This window comes from Gigantopelta aegis, chromosome 10 (genome assembly GCF_016097555.1).
Source record: "Gigantopelta aegis isolate Gae_Host chromosome 10, Gae_host_genome, whole genome shotgun sequence".
Classification (NCBI taxonomy): Eukaryota; Metazoa; Mollusca; class Gastropoda; order Neomphalida; family Peltospiridae; genus Gigantopelta; species Gigantopelta aegis.
This window is the reverse complement of record NC_054708.1, coordinates 6,145,266-6,171,064: the sequence shown is the minus strand read 5'-3', so window position 1 is coordinate 6,171,064 and position 25,799 is coordinate 6,145,266. Positions and strand designations below refer to the sequence as shown.

General features: G+C 38.1%; 1 protein-coding gene across 1 annotated transcript; it reads right to left on the bottom strand.

Moving 5' to 3' along the window:
- Positions 1 to 8,682: 8,682 nt before the first annotated feature.
- On the bottom strand, positions 8,683 to 9,327 carry LOC121382903. The gene has a single exon (XM_041512585.1). It carries the CDS (start codon positions 9,325 to 9,327, stop codon positions 8,683 to 8,685), a length of 645 nt encoding a protein of 214 aa, XP_041368519.1.
- Positions 9,328 to 25,799: the final 16,472 nt, after the last annotated feature.

The following is a 25,799-nucleotide window of genomic DNA, read 5'->3' as shown; positions in this document are numbered from 1 at the left end:
CAGCACCATTAACAACAACAACAATTAATAATAACAATTTTAATGTACAGGCCAGGTGTAAGTGACGTTGATGTTGGTTTTGGCTTCATTGTATAACGTCTATTGTGTTGATGTTTTTTGTATTCACAGTGGACATACACGTGGATGTTTTTTCACAGTGTTTTATTCTAGAAACCCAAAATAATAGCCGTTAAAAGATTTCTCGTGGGGAAGGACTGTAACTGTTTGCTGACTGTTTGGTTTAAAGTGAGGCTTTCATTTCGCCAGACAAAATGCGTGTGTGATGATTTTCATTCATTTGTATTTCTTTAGCACATTGTCGACGTTTTCTTTGTTGCCGTCATTCAGCCATTCATTCATTCGTTTAATAATAGAGGAGTACAAAGAATGAACGATCAAGAACTTTCTATTCAGTCTGTAAATCTTTATTGATAGCCATTTTACAACTGTCGGACCTCATCCAAAGACATTTTATTACGCCTCTCAGTGTTTATGAAACCAGGTGAACTGCAAAAGACATACCGACGCGTGCCCGTCTCAAGTAGCAGAATAAATTTGTTATGGTATGCACACTGACCGTCAAAGTTTGTTTGTGTTTAGCGACATCACTAGAGGACATTGATTTATGAATCATCGGTTATTGGATGAAAAACATAATTTTGACAGTTTTAGAGAGGAAACCCGCTACATTTTTACCATAAGTAGCAAGAGATCTTTTATATACACAATCTCATACCCCTTATGGGGCCAGTATTTCATAATTAAATACAAACTTTTTGTGCGTGCGTGCGTGCGTGCGTGTGTGTGAAACACTCAAGCCCATTCCTATGAACAAAGAACGCGTGACTGCAACTCAACGCTCCAACCTACCCTATGCTCTTTTAACTGCATTTTAAACACTACAAGCCTTTATAAACAACCAGTGTATTATGTCTGGTATATCAAAGGCCGTGGTATGTGCTGTCCTGTACACACAACTCTTGCTACTATAAAGTAGCGGCAGAAATATTAAATCACAAATCTAGTTATAGAGTAAATAAAAAAACCCCGCAATAGTTGAGAGAGAGAGAAAGAGAGAGAGAGAGAGAGAGAGAGAGAGAGAGAGAGAGAGAGAGAGAGAGAGAGAGAGAGAGAGAGAGAGAGAGAGAGAGAGAGAGAGAGAGAGAGAGAGAGAGAGAGAGAGAGAGAGAGAGAGAGAGAGAGATGACACACGTGATTAATCCATTGTGTAAGTCGGCGACACGCGCGCCGCCATGGGTTTAACAAGTAGTACGTGTTAACCAAAGGGAAATAGCTGCATTTTTAAACAGAAAATTTCTCTAGAGTACTAGCCTTCGTACATGGCTTTTTAATTACCAAATGGGTAAATACGTGATCGATCTAGGATCGATCCCCATCGATGGCCAAATAGGCTATAGCCAACCAGTGCATTATGTCTGGTATATGAAAGGCAGTGGTATGTGATGTCCTGTATACACAACTCTTGCTACTATAAAGTAGCGGTAGAAATATCCAATCACAAATCTAGTCATAGAGTAAAAAACAAAAAAAACAAACGCAATGGTTTGGTTTTTAATTTTTTTTAATTTCTAAAGTACAATCGCTGGTCTCTCTAGAGACAACTACACATGCAATGGACACACATTGGGTTACATCGAGAGGCCTTAAGGGCGACATGTGAATAATATGAGTGTTCATTTCTCTTCATCTTCGTGCTCATCATCAGTATCATCATCATCGGTATCGTCATCGTCTAGTTCGTCCAAATATTCGCCAATCCATGAACGATACTGATTTAATTTAGAACGAATCTGTGGTCTGAGATCTCTGTCTGGATTCACAAACTGTAGAATTTTTCTCGTGTTGGGGCATTTGTCAAAGTAATGCATATACGTCAGAAGGCGAGAGTACGTGTCTTTAAATAACTTCCATTGCAATGTCTTCATGTTTCTTTCGATGGCATCTTGGGACATGTTTTTTTCTTCGTAGCGTTTCCTCTTGCTTTCGAAATAGTCACGATTAATGTCGAATTCACGCTCGATCATCAGACGTACGCCTTCGTTTTCCAGATCGGACGACGGCTCTTCATTTCCCTCCCCGCACGTTTTCACGTGTCGCTGCAAGTCACTCCCGTCTTTAAAGACCAGACCACACGTATCGCAAGGTTGCATCCTCTTGACCTTTTTCAGATAGGGCTCTACCTCATCTTTTTCTTCTTCGTCGTCACTTTCGTAGGCGGGTATGCCTGGTAGTTTTCTCTTGAATGCGTTTCTTTGCATAATTTGCTCGTAGAGCTCCTTCTCCGACGGTGGTTGAAACTCTTCTGAGACATTCGCCGTTACGCTCGTGCTTATATACCATCCGGACGGCCCCGTCTCTAAACCATTAGGTCGAAGGCGCCAATGTTCGGGCGTGGTCGGTTTTAAGTCCACCAAGAGATGTCCGTAGGGCCTATGGGTAGCTTCCTCAAACCGCTGCATGAAATGACGAGTATTTCCAGGATACATCTGCTGTGCCAAAGTTAGGACTTGCTGCTTGTCGATGGGGTTGCTGAACAGTGCCAGGTAATAACAGTTTCTTCTTTGTGTCGGGTCCTTGCTGTTATAGAGGTTCTGGTTGATGGCAATCACAGAGAGGTTTCTGTGGTGACTTCCTTCCGTGAACAGATCGGTGATGCGAGGGTCTTTTCCAGCTGTAGACATCAGGTCGTTCAACACGATGAGATTTTTGACTCCTGGATCCAAATAACGACCCTTTTCCAAATTCTCAGGTATACCTTGAGCAAATTTCACTCGAGCAACCATTTTGATCGTATCATAGAGGGGTTGCCATCGTTTGATGCGCTGAGGAGGCGGGTGGATTTTACCATCCCTTAGCAGTTTGTACAACAAAAATGTCTTTCCACACGACGTGGGTCCCGACACGATCATGGTGAACAGATGTAATAATCTTAGGGGCTGCTGCTGCAGCGGAGCAGGAGCTATAGGAGCCAGATAAGCAGGAGCTATAGGAGCCAGAGGAGCTATAGGTGCCAGAGGAGCTATAGGAGCCCTAGAAGCCGGAGCAGGAGCTATATGAGCTATAGGAGCCATAGGAGCAGGAGCTATAGGAGCCAGAGGAGCAGGAGCCAGAGGAGCTATAGGAGCCAGATGAGCTATAGGAGCCATAGGAGCCGGAGCAGGAGCTATAGGAGCCAGAGCTATAGGAGCCAGAGGAGCCGGATCAGGAGCTATAGGAGCCAGAGGAGCAGGAACCATAGGAGCCATAGGAGCCACAGGAGCCTGGAGTTGAGCTGAATGGAAGGTCTTCCAATGACGTAGCATATTTGATGGTTTTGAAAAAGTCTTTGGACATACGGGACACGATCTTTTGTTCATGACATGTTCCGGAATAAACCAATTCTGATTCATGATGTTGACTATTGAAGTGTTCGACGTGAACTGATGATGTTGAAACTGCCATGCCCCCTTTTATAGTCTTCTCACAAATGCTTGTGCCGTTTTTGCCCATTCTGCTCTGGTCGTTTCTGTTCCACGCCGCTTTCTTCACGTTTCCGTTTCTGCTCGGCCTTGGATTGCTCTACCACCTGCTGCGTTGGGGATACCATGCGACTTTGGGTGCCGGGGGCTTCTTCTGTTCCTCTTTTTCTTTCTTCCACGTAGGGTCGTAGAGTTCTAGACATCGATCTACACTGTACATGATCTGACTGTTTCCACCACGTTGAATTTCGAAGTGAGGCTGAAGTTTGCCTTCTGCTTGCAACTTGTAGAAACGGGTCCACTTGTCCACGTCAGGAACGTACAACTTGTACTGGTCTGACATGTTACTTCTCTGAAGGTTCTACCTCAAATGACGATGTTACCCATTACCCTTTTATTTATACTCTCTACAATTTCGCGCATGCACACAAAGATTAAATTTTGTGTGATACGTATGACCCATCCCCCATCCCAAAGCATAGCTCGTGCACGGCTCAGGGCCACTCTCGGGACCACACTCAGGGCCTCACACAGGGCCACACTCAGGGCCACTCAGGGCCATACTCAGGGTCACAGGTCCACACACATACACACACACACACACACACAGGGTCACCCTTATTAAATTAATAACAAACAAAAAACGTGTTATTCACGAGTTTATTTTACAAAACGAAAAGTATCACACCCATGCAATACGTGTTTAATGTCTGAACACGTTATTCACATAGGGACATCTCGGGGACAGTTTGTAATGTTCCATCACTGGATCGTCCATTCTCGGCCATCGGTAGGCACGTAGTCCACAGCAGTAACAGACAACGGCATCATGGTCTCCCGTGTAGAAGAAACCGGCCTTGGCGAGCTCCCTCGGTTTCTGGCGTAACTGTAAGGGCCACCACCCAAATGTCTGCATTCGTGTATAGAATCCTCTCATTTCGAGTCGAGGACAGAACAAGTAATGTCTCGAAAGGCCATCCCATTCGTCATCGGCGTCGTAGGCATCATCATCGTAGGGAGCAGCATCCGTTTTATATTCTCGAGCAGCATCCGTCTGATCCATGGGTTCTTCGTTTACGATTTCGACGGGTTCACGGATATCCATGGGGTCTTCATCCACAATTTCACCGGGTTCACGTGCAGCGTCCGTTTGATCTGTGTCATTTTCTTCAGGTTTGGTAGTCACCCTTTTGATCGTGTGTCTTTCTGAACATTTACAGATCAAGACGTCGCCTTCGTCGCTGCTGCAGCTGCTAACACTGCTCGAATATCCCGATGCCATCGTCTTCGTTCCAGATAGAGTGCAACAAGATACAAAAATGTCAAAATCATCAGCAAACACGTCTGCTCTCTAGCACAGTCATAAAGCAAATGAAGTGTAAACTATAAATCCATTCTTTTATACCTTCGATTTCACCCCCCAAAAATGTTTGTCACACTCGTTCACCACTGGTGACACTCGTTAGGGTTGCAGAAGTTACACTGAAGAAATCCCATCTGGTTTTGATGGTCGTCTTGCATGGCGCAGGGCACAATTGAGTTCAGCTCTGGTATAAAATCACACATGACTGTGAAACAGCCTTTCAGTTTCTCCCATTGTTGTAGAGAAAGGAATATTCCTTTCTTCGAAGATTTCACAGATTTCGTTTCATCACACCACCACCACTGACGCAGGTCCACCCCAGCAAAGTTCTTGTCCATACTAGCATGAACATTGGCTCCAAGGTGTCTGACCAATGTTTCATCCTTCCCTTGTTTCAAGGCTGAAATGGTTTCGTCTATCTGACTCTTACATCCACACAGTTCAAACCACTGCTTTAGATTTAGTGCGATACCTCGTTTGGTGGGGAATGTTTTCCCCTTATCACTGTCGAATTTCCGGATATGTATCAAAAGTTCTTGCTTCCATGGTTGGGCCATAACGTATACATTTTGTCCAATTTCTAGTTGGCATCGCGATCTTTCACCCTGTTCAGGGTATTGAGTAGTACTTGATGAATGTCCCGATGCCATCTTCTTTCAAAATAAAAAAAACGCAACAAAACACAAAAATATGAATATCATCAACCTCTAAAAGAAACTAGACGTAGACCTTGTCTGTGGACTTTTCGGCGAGCGAATGTCAATGAAGCCAAAAACACCCTTTTTATACCCGAGGGAGGCACCCCCAGCTCAGTCCAAGGACGCATACCTGCACCAAGGCCATTGTTTCCTACACAAAAGCCATGGTTTCCTATCGAGTCCATACACCTGCACCCACCTATACAAAGGCCATTGTTTCCTATACAAAAAACATTGTGTCATTGTTTCCTACACAAAGACCATTGTTTTATTGTTTCCTACACAAAAGCCATTGTTTCCTACCGAGACCATACACCTGCACCCACCTATACAAAGGCCATTGTTTCCTACGAAGGTCACGTGATCAAGATCAAGGACGATGACCCCATACAGGTCCCCCTACTACTTTCACTATATTTTGTTTCTCCTTCTAAGCCTTCTGCTACTGCATCTGATAGTTTATTTGCATTAATATTATTAATATTTTTGATGTTATCGCCAGTAGATGGATTTCGTTTAGAGTATAAGTTTTCATAGAATTTTTTAGTTTCCTCTAAGATTTTTGTTTGTTCTGTTATTACGTTACCGTTATCTAATTCTATTTTGGAAATAAATTTGCTATAGTAGGTCCTCGATTCTAAATTACAAAAGTATTTAGTAGGCTTCTCGCCTTCTTCTATCCATTTTGCTCTAGATCTAATGAATTTCCCTTTTAACTTCTTCCTTCGAATTTCTTTTAGTTCATTTGTTTTTGCTTCTAGTAAGTCAGAATTTGTATTATTTTCATCTTCTTCTAACACCTGTATTTCTTCACTAAGTTTTAATTCTAACATATTTTCCGATTTTTTCTTAAATGTTGAATACGAAATTGTTTTTCCCCGTATTTCCATTAAAGGGACACACCCTAGTTACGGCTAGTTGTTAACCATTACGGCGTTGTTTTTCGCTATTAAACCCATTTTTTCACAAATAAAATTGCACTTTACTTACCGTTTATTATTTAGAATATACATTTCCATTCACCTGAAGTGTTTTTTGGTAATCCTGGTAATCCTGGTTTTTGTAATACCACAAAATGCATTTTTCTTATTTCTTAAAAACGAACGCATATTTGAGAAAAAACCGTTGAGCAGACAAGGTCCAATCTATTTTTAGACGGGATATTTCCATTTCAATGTCACAGACCGTTATCATTTTGGTTCGGTTTGTTTTCTCATGCACGGTTCGCGCAATCAACATCCGATTTGTTGTTGTTCATTTGTGAGATTTTTCTTCACAGTTCGTGAACATTTTCAGTAACAATAAAGTGCAGACAAGTAAGTGTCTCAATACAAAACGTTACACACCCTTAAAACCAATAATTCTGAATAATTTTGCTAAGTCTTACGATATCTGGAGAGGGGATACAACCAGGACAGAACAGTTGGAACATGTCCAGGAGAGGTGAAAAGAACGCACCCGAAGTCTGTGCGCACTCTGTTAAATTTGTCGTGACGTAGGCATTGTTGTGCTTCGAGCGACATCTACCGGTGACATTAGAATACTAACTTTCAAAATTATTTCAAGCAATTGGGACATGGGGATTCCCATGGTATTTATCGATATAAAACCTGCTTTTTCACTCCATTTGATAAAAAACGTGATCTAAGTGTGTTACAGGTTTGTAGATTAACCAAATTATAATTTATTTTCGCTGGATGGAACTAGGGTGTGCGGCTTTAATAATACTTCTAAAAATAATTGATCGTTAATTGTGAATTGTATACTTTCATTCAAAATTGATTCAATGTTTTTTGCGTTATATACTGGAATGGCATATTGACATTTAATCTTTTTAATAGTCTCTTTGACATAATCAACATATATTTTATCCTTAAGTAGTGAGTTATTGAATTTCCATAGTCCTTTACCTTTTTCAAAATGACTTATGTTTAAATGTAAGACTACACCTGAATGGTCAGACCTGTAGCGACTTTCAAACGAGACTTTATTTACGAGTGGCATCACATTTTCAGATAATAGGAAAAAGTCTAATCTAGCTTGTTTGACTGGATTTTTTTTTATCCAAGTATATTTCTTTAAATTAGGATTAAGTTCACGAAATGGATCGACAAGGCTATATTTTTCAAAATTTTCTAGAATTTCGGTTTTTGCCTTCGGGTTATTTATGTGTATGTAATTTATGGTATCCAAGTTTTGATTAAGGACTAAATTAAAGTCACCACAAATAACACATTTTTCGTTTTCAAACTCCTCAATAGAGTCAAATATATTCTCATAAAATTGTGGTTTATAATCATTCAGCCCATATAAATAAACAAGTGTTATTCTTTCCCCTTCTATTGTTATATCGAGTATAATATAGTTACCATAAATATCAGTTTTCATTTTATGCAATTTGTACTCAAAGTTATTATTTAGCAAGTATGGCTACGCCGCGTGAATTCCGCGAAAAGGAACTAAAGACACATTTGTATCCCCACTGTGCTTGGATGTAAGGTTCTAATTCACTTATAAAGTGAGTGTCTTGTAAACAGTATACATTCATATTCTTTTGCTTCAAATAATTCAGAACATTCTTTCTTTTTTCTGGATCACCCAATCCCTGACAGTTAACTGTTATAATTTTTAGAGAAGCCGTATTTCAATGAATATCTACCATATCTTAACCATATACACCAATATAAGACAAATGAGAAATGCAGTTTGGAAATATAGACGGAATAGAGTAAGATGTCACTAGGAAAGGGAAAAAGAACCAATAAAATATCCAGTTTCTCTCAACGCCTCGGTGGAAGTACGAAACAGCTCACAAAACATATATTCAGCTAAGAAACTTATGGGATTGCATTACAATGTAATATAATATTAGTTATATAGCTCCAATCTAAATATCATGGTAATGCATCCCCCCAAAAAGAAAAAGAAAAGAAGAAGAAAAGAAGAAGAAAAAAAAACAAAAACAAAAAACAACAACAACCAAAAACACAAACACACACACCAAAAAAACAAAACTTCCGTTAAAGAACCAAGTGTCAGTAATACTCGGCGAAAACCTCAGTCTGTCCACCAAGAGAACATTCAAACGCGTCACATCGTCTGCGATCCGCACCTTGAGTTTCTCTATCAATTGTTTGCGTAGCTAGATCACGCGCAGCTTGTTGTCTGAGTAGAAAAACTTGACAAGCACGGGACGTGGCTGACTTTTATCTTGACTTGGCAACCTGTGTATGGCTTGGACATCATTAGGATCAATATCCTCACCTAGACCTTTAAACAAATCAATAACTTTGTCCAACACCGTTTCATCTTTTTCTTCTGGAATGCCCAATAATTTAACATTTCGTTTTCGCGAATATTGTTCGTTTCTATTAGCCATTTGTGTTGCAATGTTTGTATTTTTAATGCAGGTTTCTAGACGGTCGTTCATTTCTTTCATGTTAAGTTTCTGGTTATTTACCTCAGCTTGTAGTTTATCTTTATCTTTTGCCAGTTCATTTAATTTTGCATCAAATTTTTCCATTTCTTGTTTTATTAGGTGACTTATTTCAAGCTTTAACTGTTCAGACAGTGTATTCATTATGGTGGTGACAGCCACTTGTACCATTGACTCAATGTCAGCTAATTTAGACAAGCTGTCAAGAGTTTGTCGAATTGTACTCAGTTCTTCATAACAAATGCACGTACCTTTGCCACTGTCGTTGCTTGTTTGGGAATCAGTCGCCTTACTGCCATCAGGGTTCACCTCTTTATCTTTATCCTTTTCGGACCGTCGACTGGGTGGCATTTTATATTTGACTTTGAATACGCAGACCCACGGAAACACAAAAACAGAAAACTATTTCAAACTAGTCCTTCAGTCAGTCCACTTGTATATGCAATATGGCGCGTTACTATGGTGAGCACTACTCAAGCACAGCACATGATGACACTTTATATACAGTATATATTTTAACACATTGGCTTCTCAATATAGACAAAATACCTTACCGAAGTCTTGTACATAACGTCATTTAACATTAAGTTTGATACAGCTGATTCATTCAGTTCATGTTCACTAACAAGCTGTTCCGACTCGAGAGCTAAATCAAAGACGTACTGTCATGTCGCTCGCCAAGGGAGAGAATCCATCATCGCACATCTTATTTCCATTAGCAGTGTTTCTAAGAAAAGTTGGTCGTTTACAGAAAAATGGATTTCATCATCCGAAATCAATTCTAGTTTTTCATAATTATATACTGGTACTGCATATTGGTATTTAATTTTTGTGATTGTATCCTTTACTAGATTAACACAGTCTTTACATAATAGCAACGAATTATTGAATTTCCACAGACCTCTACCTGTTTTAAATTGGTTTAGCTGTATAAATAAAACTACTGCTGAGTGGTCTGAGCGATAGCTATTTTCAACTATTATTTTCTCTGCAGTTGGCATTAAATTATTTGTTATAAGGAAAAAATCTAATCTGGCTTGTTTTGGCGGTGTCTTTTTTCTCCAAGTATATCGTCTAAAATTTGGATATAATTCTCTAAATGCATCCTTTACATCAAACATTTCCATATTTTCAACAACTACTTTTTGAGCCTTTGTCTTGATTTAATACTAGATTAAAGTCTCCACATACTATGAATTTATCATTTCCAAATTGTACAATATACTCAAATATGTTTTGAAAGAAAATTATGTTGTCATCATTTGGTCCATATATATTTACTAGTGTAATTCTTTCACCTTCATTGTAATATCTATTAAAATAAAATTCCCCAAGTTGTCCGTTTTAATTTTGTGTACACTATATTCTAAGTTATTATTAATCATAACGGCTACGCCTCTGGTATTTGTAGCATATGAACTAAAGAAACATTTATACCCCCATTGCGTCTGTATATACGGTTCTACGGCTGTTGTAAAATGTGTATCCTGGAGACAATAAATGTTATAGTTCTTACATTTTAAATAGTTTAACATATCTTTTCTCTTTTCTGAATCCCCAAGTCCCTGACTGTTTAGTGTCAAAATCTTTAAACATGCCATAGCGCCTTCTCTTTTAATGTATCAATTACTAATACCATAACGAGTACACGTATACTGAGCTTCATAAAATATATCTTGTTTAAAGATAGCCAGTTAAATTTTGAAATCCACAAGGCCTGACGTCTGCCACACCAAAAATAGTTAACCAACATTAGGACATGATTAAAAAGAAAGAAAGAAATGGTATTTCTGGATTCGAAAGGAAAAGACTGTAAAGAGCTGAAACAAGAGAAAAGTATCAACCAGTAGCTAAGCATAGCCTGAAATATCACAAGGGTCAAGGTTCACGCGGTTCCCCATCCCAGATCTATTAATGAGAAGGACACAGAGAAATATACCCCTTATGCTAACAAAAACTTACATTTATGCTCGTTGAGGTAATTATAGTTTACAATGTACATCCACACATACACAGCCATACGCACTATCCGTCATGGAGATATGCACGACCACATAATTTCGTAAATACACGCACACAAAAGCACACATTCGGATACACGCGCGCACACACACACACACAAACATATACACACTAATATACACACGCAAAAGTACCCATCGACTATCCACATACATTCATGTGATTGAAATAATCAATATCCGGTTCATAAATCAATATAAACATATTATATTATACATAAGCATATAACGACGGCCAAAAGAAGCTTTGAATACATACAATTTGATCCACCACCCCAACCCTTTAAAATAAAAAGCATTATTAGTACATGCGACCCGAAAGCTAAAAGGTAATTATAAAGCTGTTGATATTACTATACAAGACACGCCTAAAACATACATCATTATAAGAATTCAGTAGCATTTCCGCATCATTCATTCTCATTCACGTACATGAACATATATTATATGGACTACTGACCCAACTGCGCTCTCTCTCTCTCATTCTCTCTCTCTCTCTCTCTCTCTCTCTCTCTCTCTCTCTCTCTCTCTCTCTCTCTCTCTCTCTCTCTCTCTCTCTCTCTCTCTCACACACACACACACACACACACAAATCCACACACGCAATCACGCCAAATATACATAACATACAAAAGCAGGTATACGTCAAAATTATATCAATGTAAGAGAATAACTAATACACTGCCGCATTGCATGACCGTATCTTATGTGACTTGACATATTATCATTTATGTAAACTGAAATATGTTTATATTTATTTAAAGTACTTCTTATGAGTTACGATATGGTGCATGGTAATGCGAGCAGATTGGTTTTATGGAACACAACAAAAACACAATACACTTTGGAATCTGTATTAACCTACGCTGACAAATGTACTGCCGCAGTAGTTAATTAACAACAACAAATAATAACAACCCAGAACTGATCACTTAATTAGTTAATCTCTAGGTGTCTAGTTTACACAATATGCTATTCAGTTCACCGTGACACAACACCCACACGTGTGATAATTGAGAAACGCCTCCAGGGGAAGTTAATTAATAAAGAAATTACAACTCTATTCCTAACTGGTTAATATTTAATTAACCCTTACTACTCATTCAGTAACGTGTGATAATTGAGAAACGCTTCCAGGGGAATTTAATTAGTAAAGGAATTACAACTCTATTCCTAACTGGTTAATTTTTAATTAACCCTTACAGTTTACCTAGGTCCTCTGGGATGACTAGATAATCTTTATATATATTTAGACCAGTGAGCCTACAGTATACTGCGTCAGATGACCGGCAGCACCGTCTAAATAATATTGGTATAATACAGTATTAAAATATTTAAAGTCACATCAATCACATCAAGGTTATACACAGAGCAGAAAATATATAATTACCAGTCCGGACGGACTAACGTTCCCCCTGGACGCCTTCCAATATGTTTCTCCTCGATTTCTCTAAAACCCTAGCTATTTATCATAAAACCGAATATCGCCTTGGGGCACAACGCGGTACCTCACGTATCATGAGATATTTCACCAACTACGACGCCTGCATATTTTCTCTTAGATAGCCAGACTCAATGACGCCTAGTCGCCAAAATCACGGTTGTAAAAATCCGCACTCGCGGAGGTATTACGTAACTACTGGCCACATGGCCTCCACACCTGGACTAAGTGCATATTGGGATGCACGGTCGCGCGAAGGTATTACGTAACAAGGTGCCCACCTGGGCTAAATGCATATTGGAACTTCACGTAGATCTGAAAATGCTTCAGAGCTTGTACCATGGCCAAAGCTTCCTTCTCTATAGTGGAATAGTTCACCTGGTGTTTGTCAAACTTTTTGGAGAAGAAACTTACAGGATGGTCCAGTCCATTTTCGTCTTCCTGGAACAGCACAGCTCCAGCTCCCACGTCACTGGCATCCACAGCTAGCTTGAAAGGCATTCGGTAGTCTGGTGCTGCCATCACGGGAGACGAGGAGAGCATCTGCTTCAGACGGTTGAATGACTTCTCGCATTCATCTGACCACTGGAACTTCGTTTCCTTCTTTAGCAGCGATGTGATGGGGGCCGCTACCGTCGCAAATTTAGCACAGAAACGACGATAATAACCGGCCATACCAAGGAACCGGCGAACTTCACGACGGTTGGTCGGTGCAGGGTACTGGCTGATGCTTAGTGTCTTGGCCTGCAGTGGGGCGACGCAACCATGTCCGACAGTATGACCTAAGTAGGTCACTGAAGCTTTCACGAATTCACATTTGCCCAGGTTCACAGTCAAGTTAGCTTTCTGTAGGCGACTGAATATTTGTTGTAACCCGGTTAAATGTTCATCCCAAGTGTCGGTGGCACATCGTCCAGATATACACTGACGTTTTCTAGGTCTGATAACACCTGGTTCATCATCCTTTGAAAGGCAGCAGGGGCAGTCTTCAAACCAAACGTCATCACTCGGAATTGGAAGAGGCCGTCAGGTGTGATGATCGCCAGAATGTCCTTAGCTTCCTCCGTTAACGGAATGGCATAAAAACCCTTCAGTAGGTCCAATTTGGTGATGTATTGCGCGTGTCCAACTCGGTCGATGCAATCGTCAAGGCGGGGTAGAGGGTAGGCATCTGCCTTGATGAGTTGATTCACGCGACGTAGGTCAGTGCACACCCGGAAACTGTTATCTCCCTTTTGAATCAGAATAACAGGTGAAGCCCACTGACTGTTTGATGGTTCCAGAATGTCGTGTTCCAACATGTAATCTATCTCCGTTTTTAGTGCCGCACGTTTTACAGGATTTATCCGATAGGCATGCTGTCGAATCGGTATAGCGTTGGGTTCCAAGCGCACATCCTGGATTAAGGTATTGGTAACCGTTGGAAAGTCCTGACAAATGGAAACATTGTCTTGTATCAACGTAGTCAACTTTGCTCGCTGGGTGCTGTCAAGGTGCTGTAGATAAGAACTCAAGTCTGCTAGAATCTGGCTGTTGGTTAACTTGATCTCTGCAGTCTTGACGTCATCACAGGAAGTTGAGTGACTCTCAATTTGGACAGGCAACACTGGAACTATCGGCAGTCTGTCAAAATAACCTTTTAGCAAATTGATGTGACAATACCTACTTTTCCTAACCCTATCAGGAGTGTTTATCACATACCCTGTCTCATTAACCCGTTTGTGCACAACATAGGGACCGAAATACCTGTTCTGTAATGAACCCCGTTTAATGGGAAGGTACAGCAGCACTGGTTTAAATTCCCGACTCTTAGCCTTCCTATCAAACACTGATTTTATTTTGCTCTGAGCATAGCTCAGATGCTTCCTAGCCAGTTCGGTCGCCTGCCACAACCTATCTCTAACTCTCCTTACATAAATCAGCAGGTTTTCGGCATTATCCTTGTCTAACCAACTATCTTTTACCAATTTGAGAGGGCCTCGGGCTGAATGCCCATAGACCAAATCAAATGGGGTGAATCCTAAGGATTCTTGCTTAGCATCCCGTGCTGCAAACAACACGAAAGGAATTGACTGGTCCCAGTCAGTACCATTGTCGAAACAATGGCAGCGGAGCATACATTTCATGCTCTGGTGGAAACGTTCTATTGCGCCCTGGCTCTCAGGGTGGAATGCAGCAGAACGAATCTGTCATATATCTAACATAGACAGTACTTGCTGGATTAACTTGCTCATAAAGTTCGTACCCCGATCGCTTTGAATTTCACCTGGTAAACCCGTGTACGTGAAGTACTTAAGCAGCGCACTAGCTACAACAGACGCTGTAACCTTCCTTAAGGGAATCGCCTCTGGAAAACGCGTAGTTAAGCACATAATTGTTAACAAGAATTGGTTGCCTGAACGCGTTTTCGGTAATGTCCCCACGACATCTATCAACACTTTTGAACAGGCTTCACCAACTATGGGAACCTTCTGCAGGGGATAGGGAGGAATTAGCTGATTTGGTTTGCCCACAACCTGACACACATGACATGACATGCAATGCTTACTGACATCTGCAAACATTCCCTTCCAATAAAACTCTGAGGCATGTTTACTATGAGTTTTATTCCACCCTAAGTGGCCAGCAAACACGTCCTCGTGTGCTAACAATAACAATGACGGACGGTACTTAGAGGGCACCACAATTCTACATTTTGTCACACATTCCTCACTATCAGGCACAACCTTTTCCACACTCTTATTCATTAATACTCCCTTGTCCATATAATACCCTGACATCTGATCCTCCATCTCACCCTCAGTTAACAATGTAGTGCGAGCTGCCAACAAACTTGGATCAGCCCCCTGCTCTAGGATTAACTCTTGTCTATTACAAGGTAAGTCCCCCCTATCAAACACAACTGGTTCATTTCCCCTCTGCGGGAGATCAACAGGTTCCACCACATTTAATTCCTCAGTTGACTTATCTACCATTTTACTGATAACCTCGTCCACTCCAATTTCATGGCTCACACACGTATCAGACAAATCACAAATATCATCTGGGTCTCGTGCTAACCTACTGGCCATAGCCCTAGTCTTTACACACGCAGGATATCTAATCTCATCAACCTCACTCTCTTCTATTGGTAAAGGGCTGTCTTTAATTAACAATTGGTCACATTTCGGCTGACAACACTGACTAGTCAAATCATTACCCAACAAAACCCAGCAAGTCCTTTACAACACCCATAATGACTGGTCCCGTCACAAACTTCGAACACAAGAAAACGTTATGTAACCGGACAAGAAAACGTTATGTAACCGGACAACCATATTTTCTCCAGTAACTGAGGTTAAAGCCAAACTACGTCCTGTATCTGAATTCTCAATACCAGCTAAACACTCTTGCGTTATCAGCGACTGACTACAGCCGGTATCTCGATAGATTGATATTGCCTTAGGACTCAATTCTTGTTTCACATCACAAACCATACCAGTGTACACATACGGGTTTACTATCTCTGCCATGGGACTAACCATTAACTCTCTCGCTAAAGGAGCTGACCTCACTAAACCGACCACTTGCGCATTATCGCGTTTCCTTTTAAAACAGTCCCCGACAAGATGGTTATCCTTTTTACAGTAACTGCAATGTGGACGAAACGTTCGTGCATTGGCTGATAATGCAGGCGTATCCTTACTTTGCCCACCAGATGCATTCCTTGCCTGACTAGCTGACCAACTAAATGACTCTCCCCGATAGTTACTTTCCCGGGAAAAACCTGGCTGAAAGTTCTTCTTATCACCCTGTTGTATAGAGCTACCCTGTACTGCCTGAGCCTTGTGTATTAACACATAGTCATCTGCCACTATGCCTGCCTCCTCTATCTTTTTGACATCACGATCCTCTAAATGAATACGTAAGCTAACTGGTAATCCATTTTTAATGTCCTGTAAGATCAACAACTCCCGTAACTCGGTATATGACTCTACCTGATGAGACACCACCCATTTATCAAACATCCCTGCCTTCTTAGCCACAAACTCACTATAAGACTGACCCTGCGTTTTTCTCAACTCGCTATACCGTAAACGATAATCCTCAGGTCGTAATTCATACGCCCTCAACATTGCCGCCTTAACTAGGTCGTACTGACTTGCTCGCTCATCACTCATTGAATTATAAGCTACACTAGCCTTCCCCTTAAACTTAGACACGGCTAACAATGTCCACTTAGACTGCGGCCAATTTAGCTGCTTAGCGGTCCATTCAAAAAGTTGGAAGAACATAACTACCTCCTGGTCATCAAATACAGGCACTGATCTATAAGCCTCCGACATGTTAAAACCATTTCCTGCCTCACGTCTAACTTCTTCAGTATTCAACTTTAACTCATGTTCCATTTTTAATTTTGCTAACTGGAATTCTCTATCCCTATCTCTCTCTTCTCTACCCCTCTCTTCTCTTTCTCTCTCCCTCTCTCTATCCCCATCTTCTTTTTCTTTATCTCTATCTTCTCTTTCTCTCTCCCTCTCTCTATCCCTCTCTTCTCTTTCTCTATCCCTCTCTCTATCCCTGTCTTCTCTTTCTCTCTCTCTCTATCTAATGCACGTTCTTCTCTTTTGTACTCAAGCTTTTTAAAAGCTAACTGTTGTTCCATACTCAAGTCATTTATCTCTATCTCTGGAACAATTTCACTTTCTTCCATAACAGGACTATCACCAAAAACTTCCTGGATAATAATTGTTCTTATATCTCCTAAGGTTTTAGCTGATGTTAAATTAATTTCTCGCTCACCCGCGATTTCAACTAACTCAGCCTTACGTGCTCGCTTAATCTCCACTACACTGAGCGTAGGCCTATCCAGCAAATTCTTATCCATGTTTAGATATGACGCACTTATTATTAATTAATTTTCTAGTGAACAACGTTGCTACTTCTGGTTATTTGTAAAAATAATTTATAAAGCCACCATTTACAAACAATACTTTTTTAAATATGCATGTCCCGTTTCAGATCCCGGACGAGCCCCCAATTTTCACTCCTGTCACGGGGATCCTATAATACCCGTAACTGAATGAAACACGATTGTCCCAAATATCTCTCCTAACTGTATATCTATTAGATCTCTCTGTAACAGGCAGTTATACCCGCTGGCTCGTCTAGGTATGATCAGAGATAAGATCTTATATAAAGTATATATAATATAGCACGTTTAGTTCACTAGAAAACACAACAAAAACACAATACACTTTGGAATCTGTATTAACCTACGCTGACAAATGTACTGCCGCAGTAGTTAATTAACAACAACAAATAATAACAACCCAGAACTGATCACTTAATTAGTTAATCTCTAGGTGTCTAGTTTACACAATATGCTAATCACTTCACCGTGACACAACACCCACACGTGTGATATTTGAGAAACGCTTCCAGGGGAACTTAATTAATAAAGAAATTACAACTCTATTCCTAACTGGTTAATTTTTAATTAACCCTTACTACTCATTCAGTAACGTGTGATAATTGAGAAACGCTTCCAGGGGAACTTAATTAGTAAAGGAATTACAACTCTATTCCTAACTGGTTAATTTTTTAATTAACCCTTAACTACTCATTCAGTAACCTTGTAACACAGAATTAATACTGGTACCTATCACAATAAAGACAATAACCTACAGTTTACCTAGGTCCTCTAGGATGACTGGATAATCTTTATATATATTTAGACCAGTGAGCCTACAGTATACTGCGTCAGATGACCGGCAGCACCGTCTAAATAATATTGGTATAATACAGTATTAAAATATTTAAAGTCACATCAATCACATCAAGGTTATACACAGAGCAGAAAATATATAATTACCAGTCCGGACGGACTAACGTTCCCCCTGGACGCCTTCCAATATGTTTCTCCTCGATATCTCTACAAACCAAGCTATTTATCATAAAACCGAATATCGCCTGGGGGCACAACGCGGTACCTCACGTATCATGAGATATTTCCCCAACTACCACGCCGGCATATTTTCTCTTTGATGGCCAGACTCAATGACGCCTAGTCGCCAAAATCATGGTTGTAAAAAACCGCACTCGCGGAGGTATTACGTAACTACTGGCCACATGGCCTCCACACCTGGACTAAGTGCATATTGGGATGCACGGTCGCGCGAAGGTATTACGTAACAAGGTGCCCACCTGGGCTAAGTGCATATTGGAACTGCACACGGCCCTCTAAAACAATTAATATCACCACAGGCGAAAAGAAATTAAGAGCATGTACCGTCACAACAATATCCACTGATTATAAATAATGTATAAACATGTAATCAGTGCAATAAATGTCTCCAAAATCACACACACACACACACACACACACACACACACACACACACACGAGCGCGCATTTAATCCGATATAAAACTATTCAGCTATTTAATTTGTGGTAATATTTTACACAAATATGTGTCTTTATGGAGATATTTAGCGGGATCGACTTTAATTATTTTCTCGTCACTTTTCAGTTTTACAAAAAACTTTGTGTCACGTGTCCAAGCTGCCTCCACTGTTTCCTCTTCTTTCAACTGTTGTAGGTATGCGAGGTTTTTGGCTGTTAAATCCTCAGCAATCCCTATTCCGGATCCCTTTAATTTCCGTCTGTTATAATAACAGAGTGGTTTTTGCTTGTGTAATTTTATTATATATTTTCATTTTTTTTACGACACCCCTCCAAACCTCCCCCAAATTCCCTTGACATTCCACCTCATGTCACTGGGGCCCTCCTAAATGGATTTTCTGGATCCGCCACTGTAAACGGTGTCAGTAGAAATTTTTAACACCACAAAATATACGATTTATAATTGTAAGTTTTTCATTAGGTATTATTTATTTATAACAGTAAGCTCTGTTAGCTGACAAAATCATTAAAAAAACATGCATTGTCAGTGGCGCATCCAGAAAATCCATTGGGGAGGGGAGCAATGACCTGTGACGGAATGCCACAAACGTTTCCGAAGGGATTCCTCGCATTCTCCAAAGTGAAAAAGAAAAATTAAAATTAAAATATAACTGTCGCAAAATTTTAGGAGGAGGGAAGGTGACCCCCCCCCCCGCTTTAGATTCACCACTGACTGAACAAAAACATGATTCACACACGATCAGTTACTGGAAAACACCGAGACGAAACTGACACAAGACTTGAACTATTGTTAACGATTTATTTAGAGGACTGTCAGCATGTTAGAATGCAAAGTAAACTGTAATGACACAATGTATAGTTCATAAAATTAATTCTTACCAACCCCGAATATATATTTAATTAATGAACTGAAAAGTGCTTCATAGATAAATGTGTTGTCGTGTGAATGTATGAGACTGTTTAGGTTTTTTTTTCATATCAGTGGCGGATCCAGAAAATCCATTTAGGGGGGTGTAAGGCCAGACCTTCTTATTAGTTGTTCCTTAGATTCTCCAACGCAAAAAAAGAAAATAATAATAATAATAATAATAATAATAACTGTCGCAAAATTTAGGTGGGGCCCTGTTAGATCAGTGCCTTTGTATCCGATGCTGTTAGGTTAAGCAAAATAAATAGAATATCAAAATATTTTTCGTGTTCATTTAAATGTGTGTAATCTACATGCGACAGAACAGCGGTTCGTATGAAATACTGTACCCTGCTAATACTCAACCCAAGTGGTGTTTAAGTTTGAGTAATGTTCTAGATGTCACTCACGGTTGAGTACTCGCTTGAGGTGCTTGCGTCGCAGGATCGAACCACCTCGATGGATCCATTCAACTGTTTGGGGTTTTCTCGTTTCAACCAGTGCACCACAACTGGTCAAAGGCCGTGGTATGTGCTTTCCTGTCTGTTTGTTCCAATAGCCGATAATTAATTAATCAATGTGCTCTAGTGATGTCGTTAAACGAAACAAACTTTAAACTTTAGGTGTCATTCTTGGAAAGATAGCTTTTTTTTCTTTTTTTTTTAAATTTAACCACCAAATATACAGCATACATAAAGTAAATAATAAACATACATATAAGAGAAGCATACATAAATAATTAAAAAAACAAAAACAAACAAACATGTTATAATAATGGTCTCCCATTTATATATGCTAGTATATATCAATATATTTCCTGTGGAAAAGAAAAAAAGGTATATACCGATGATCCACTTGTAATTAGTTATAAACTAAAAGCATATACAATAATATATATTTTATACAATTAATTTTGTCCAAATATTCAATTTTTCGTCAAATTTAGTTGTCCTGTTATTTATTGTAGCAATATATTTATCTATATAATAATACATGTTCAGATTGTTCTGGAATCCAGTTAACGTTAGTTTTTTACTTTCGCATTTTGACTTATATATGTATTGTTTCGCAATTGGAAGTATTAAAGTGACAATATTATCTTTTTTAGAATAATTAAGATTGCCTAAAATAATTGTTTGTGCATTTATTTGGAGTCTAATTTTAGTTTTCAAGAATATCCAGTTGATAACAGCATTCCAGAATGCTTGAACATGTTTACATAACCAAAAAAGGTGCATTAAATCTTCACTAAACATATGACAAAATTCACATTTATATGATTTTTTAATACCATATATAACCAAATGCTTATTTGTTGTTAAAATAAATAAAAATATCTTGTATTGAAAATAACGGAGCCCTGTGTCGGTGGTTAGCTTGATAGGGATAAAATATACATTTTCCCACCATTTATCACAGAGGTCAATATCAAAAATATGATTCCATTTTATTTGTGCGTTTATTTTGTATTTAGATGTGTGTTCATTTATGCACTCTTTGTAGAAATTTTTACAAACGTTTGTTTTAAGAAGTTCTTTCAAACAATTATTGGCATTTGTAATGTTACTAATTATGTATATATAACCAATTTATAATATTTTTTGATTGCTAACATCAAACCGTTGTAGACAATAAATGGCGGTATGAGGTAATATTTCATACAAAATTCATCATATGTGAGCCAACTGGTATTATTAAACAGATCTTTTAAAAACAAAATTCCTTTATTTGCCCATGTCTTGTAATAAACATATTTATTATTGATTTTAATAAAAGAGTTATACCAAATTGGTAAGTTTAGTATGTTTGTTTTATCAGTTGTAGCTTCACATTTTTCTAAAAATATTAACCATATACATAATATATTTTTCCAAAACGGATTTGTGCATACCTCTGCTTTTGCCTTGCTGTAAGCTGACCCAAAAGTTAATAGTAATTCCGCTTTAGACTGTAAACAATTACTCAATAAACAGGCAATATCTTGGTTTAGATATACACTTTTCATCCACGATATGTTTTGGGCATTACAAACTATTTTAACATCTATTGCTCTTAAGCCACCATTTTGGTAATCTCGAATTAATGTTTTTCTAGCAATTTTATCAGGCTTTTTATTCCAAATAAACTGAAAGAAATAAGTTTCTAATTGTTTAAAGAAAGCATCTGTTGGGTTTGGGAGTGAAGAAAATAGATAAACAAATTTTGATAAAGCCAGACTTTTGATTACAGCAATTTTTCCTAATGCTGATAAAGAACGTTTTGACCATTGTTCGAGTAACTTTTTAACTTCTTTTAGCTTTCTATTATAATTCAGTTCTTGCATTTCATACAGATTAGTAGAAGAGAAATGGACACCAAGAACTGTAAATTCAGTAGTCCATTTTAATTTATATTTTGGACACATTTTTCTGTGATCATTACGATCTCTGCCTAATCTTATTATATTTGTTTTATCAATGTTTACTTTTAGACCTGATATATTTGTAAAATATTGTAGTATTTCCATAGATGCTGTAAGGTTTTTTTCACACCAGTCAAGTAGTAATGTTGTGTCATCGGCAAACTGTCATATTTTAAATTCATTACCACATATCTCAATTCCTTTTATATTTTTGTTGTTTCTTACCAAGATCCCAAGAATTTCAACACATAGAATAAAAATATAGGGGGATAAAGGATCACCTTGTCTACATCCTCGGCCAAGTTTAAAACGTTCAGTAATAGTACCATTTATGGATAAACATGATTCGCATTCATTGTAGAAAATTGTTATCCATTTCTGAATTGAGGCACCAAATTTAAAGTAAGCTAATACCTTAGTTATAAAATTCCATGAAAGGGTGTCAAAGGCTTTCTCAAAATCTACAAGTAAAAGCATTCCTGGTTTATTTTATGTAGTTGTATAATGTAATGTATCATATATTAGTCTAATATTATTACCTATCGATCGGCCATGTATAAATCCATTTTGATCCATAGATACTAATGAGGGGAGGACAGTTTTAATTCTTTCTGCAATAGCTGCTGACCCTAATTTGTAAATAACGTTCAAAAGTGATATTGGTCTCCAATTTTTAATATATTCTTTTGTCTTATCTTTTTGGGGAATAAGTGTGATTAATCCTAATTTTTGTGAATCAGATAACTGACCCCGATTATATCCAAAGTTTAAGCTTTTAATGACAAAATAACTAATATCGGTCCAAACATATTTGATAAATTGAACCGTATATCCGTCTGTCCCAGGCGACTTATAATTGTTCATTTTTTTCAGAACTTTAGTAACTTCATTATAGTTTAATTCTCCCTCTAGCGATTTTGACACATTATCGTTTAGTTTGGCAACTCTGCAGTTATGAAGTTCTCTGTTTAGATCAACGTTAATTAATTCATCATCTCGATTAGTATATAATGTTTTATAAAAATCTACTACTTCTTTCTCAATTTGCTTTTGAATTTCGAGTACATTATTTTTGTTGTCTATTAATACAGTTAAAGCTTTTGTCACATAATTTCTCTTTTCTAGGCTACACAAATATTTTGATGCTTTTTCTCCGTGTTCCACCCACCAAGCTTTAGATCTAATAAAAACACCTTTTAATTTTCTTTTCTGTGAGCTTCTAGTTCATTTTTTAAATTATAAAGCTTTTGTTCTAGAGATGTATCAGCTATCATTTGGCTAAGCTGAGTATCAATATTTTTAATTTCTTCTTCTAATTGTTTTTCTATTTTTTCCTGTTCCTTCTTTTACCTAGATGCAAATGCAATTGTTTTACCTCTTATTTTCATCATCAAAATCTCTAAAAATAATTGATCATCAATATTTAGGTTTATGTTAAAATGTTCAACTCTAGATAATGTGTCAAAGTTGGAGGGAATCGATATAGCATATTGTTTTACAGTTTCTTTGATGATTTCTTTAACCATAAAAATATAGTTATGATCATCTAAAAGAGAGTTATTAAATTTCCAAAAACCTCTTCCTCTTGTAATGTCTAACAATTTAATTTCGAGTGTAGGACATGAGTGGTCAGTTCTGTAACCTGTTTCTATGGATGTATTGCAGGGATACGTTAAAACGTCTTCACTGACTAATATAAAATCTAGACGACTCTGTTTAAATGGAGTTTTTTGCCGCCAAGTATAAAGTTTAATATATGGATGTTGATAACGCCAAACATCTACTAAATTATTTTCCTCAATTAGATTTAAAACTTCGGTTCTAGCTTTCGGATTATTTATGTTGCTATAATTTGACATATCTATATTCTTATCTAAAACTAAATTCCAGTCCCCACTTATTATATATGATGCATTCCCCAGTTTTTCTAAAATTGATTCCAGTTGTTGAAAAAAAGCTGGTGTATCTCCATCACTCGGACCATACATATTCACAAGAGTAAACCGTTGTTTATGTAATGATACGTCTATGGCTAATACATTTCCATCAAAGCTGCTTACTTGATTGTGCACAATGATATTAGTTTTTGTGTTGTTGAAAAATATTGCCACACCCCTCGAATTACTTTTAAACGAATTGAAATAACAATCACCTACACCCCACTGTGATCTGATTATAATTTCTTGATCCTTTCTAAAGTGTGTATCTTGTAGCAAATATATTGTAAAATGTTTATCTCTTAAATAGTTAAAGACATCTTTTCTCTTCTCGACAGTTTGGAGACCTTGACAATTAATAGAAATTATTTTCAATATATCATCCATTCTCAAACAGGTCAGTTGATAACAATATACATAGTATGTTCTTACTGTATATCAAGTGGTGATTGAAATACAAAAATACATTCTTGTCAACCCTTCCACGCACAGACACGCGTCTTCTTTCATACCCACAGTCACTCGCAGACACGCGTCTTCTTTCATACCCACAGTCACTCAAACTCGCACACGTATACAACGTATCAGAAGGCATTGAGCTTTGGACCCCAAGCCACATGCTCTAATTCAAGAAACAAAGAGGTTGGTTTCGTCGCACTGCTTCAAGTTCAAGCTACACATCACGTGATATTAGATAGCTTGTGCACAACTGATGTTATTGTATTGAAAACTAACAGTATATACATGTAGCGGATTTGAAACAAATAAATTTCGAAATCTAAAATATGGTCGTTAAATTGATCAAATGAATTTTGTGTCTTTGAACTTTGTAGTTATTAACAATGTTATACTTTGACACTATTATAACGTATTGAATAACCTAGACACATATAAATTTAGTCTGACTAGACTTTTTGGAAAGATAGCTTGGTTTGAGCGAGAAAGTCTACATAAAAGTAGTACATATATAAGCACTCTATTATTTTGCCACACCTCTCTCTGTCTGTCTGTCTCTCTGCCTGCCTGTCTGTCTGTCTGTCTCTGTCGGTCTCTTTCTGTGTGTTTCTCTATCTCTTTTCGTCTCCCTCTGTCACTATGTCTCCCTCTCTCTTATCTCCTCTCTCTCTCTCTCTCTCTCTCTCTCTCTCTCTCTCTCTCTCTCTCTCTCTCTCTCTCTCTGTCACTATGTCTCCCTATCTCTCTCCCTCTCTCTCTCCCTCCCTCCCTCCCTCTATTTATTTCTCTCTTCCCATTTATCATCACTATTCTCACCTTGGAACCATATGTTGGTAGAATACTGTTTTTGTTTAAGAAGCTCAGTTTTTTGTGGACAAATCTCTGGAAGCATGTCCTTGTTCAAGATTGAAAGAACTCAAGATTATATGTTGTTCTTGGACAGTCTTTACCCCTTACAGAAGGTATAGGTAATACAGAATATATAATATAATATAGTATAGTATAGTATAGTATAGTATAATATAATCTAATATAATCTAATCTAATCTAATCTAATCTTGTCCAATCAAATCAGTAGTCTAATCAATAATCTTGTCTAATCAGTAATCTAATCTATTTTAATCAGTCAACTAATCAATCGCACCGCAGTGCACATGCTGAAAACTGTTAATCATCTATTAAATTTTTTCTACAAGTTGTGAAATTATAGTCACTGGATATTAACACAATCTGAAAATACAATTACACGAATTT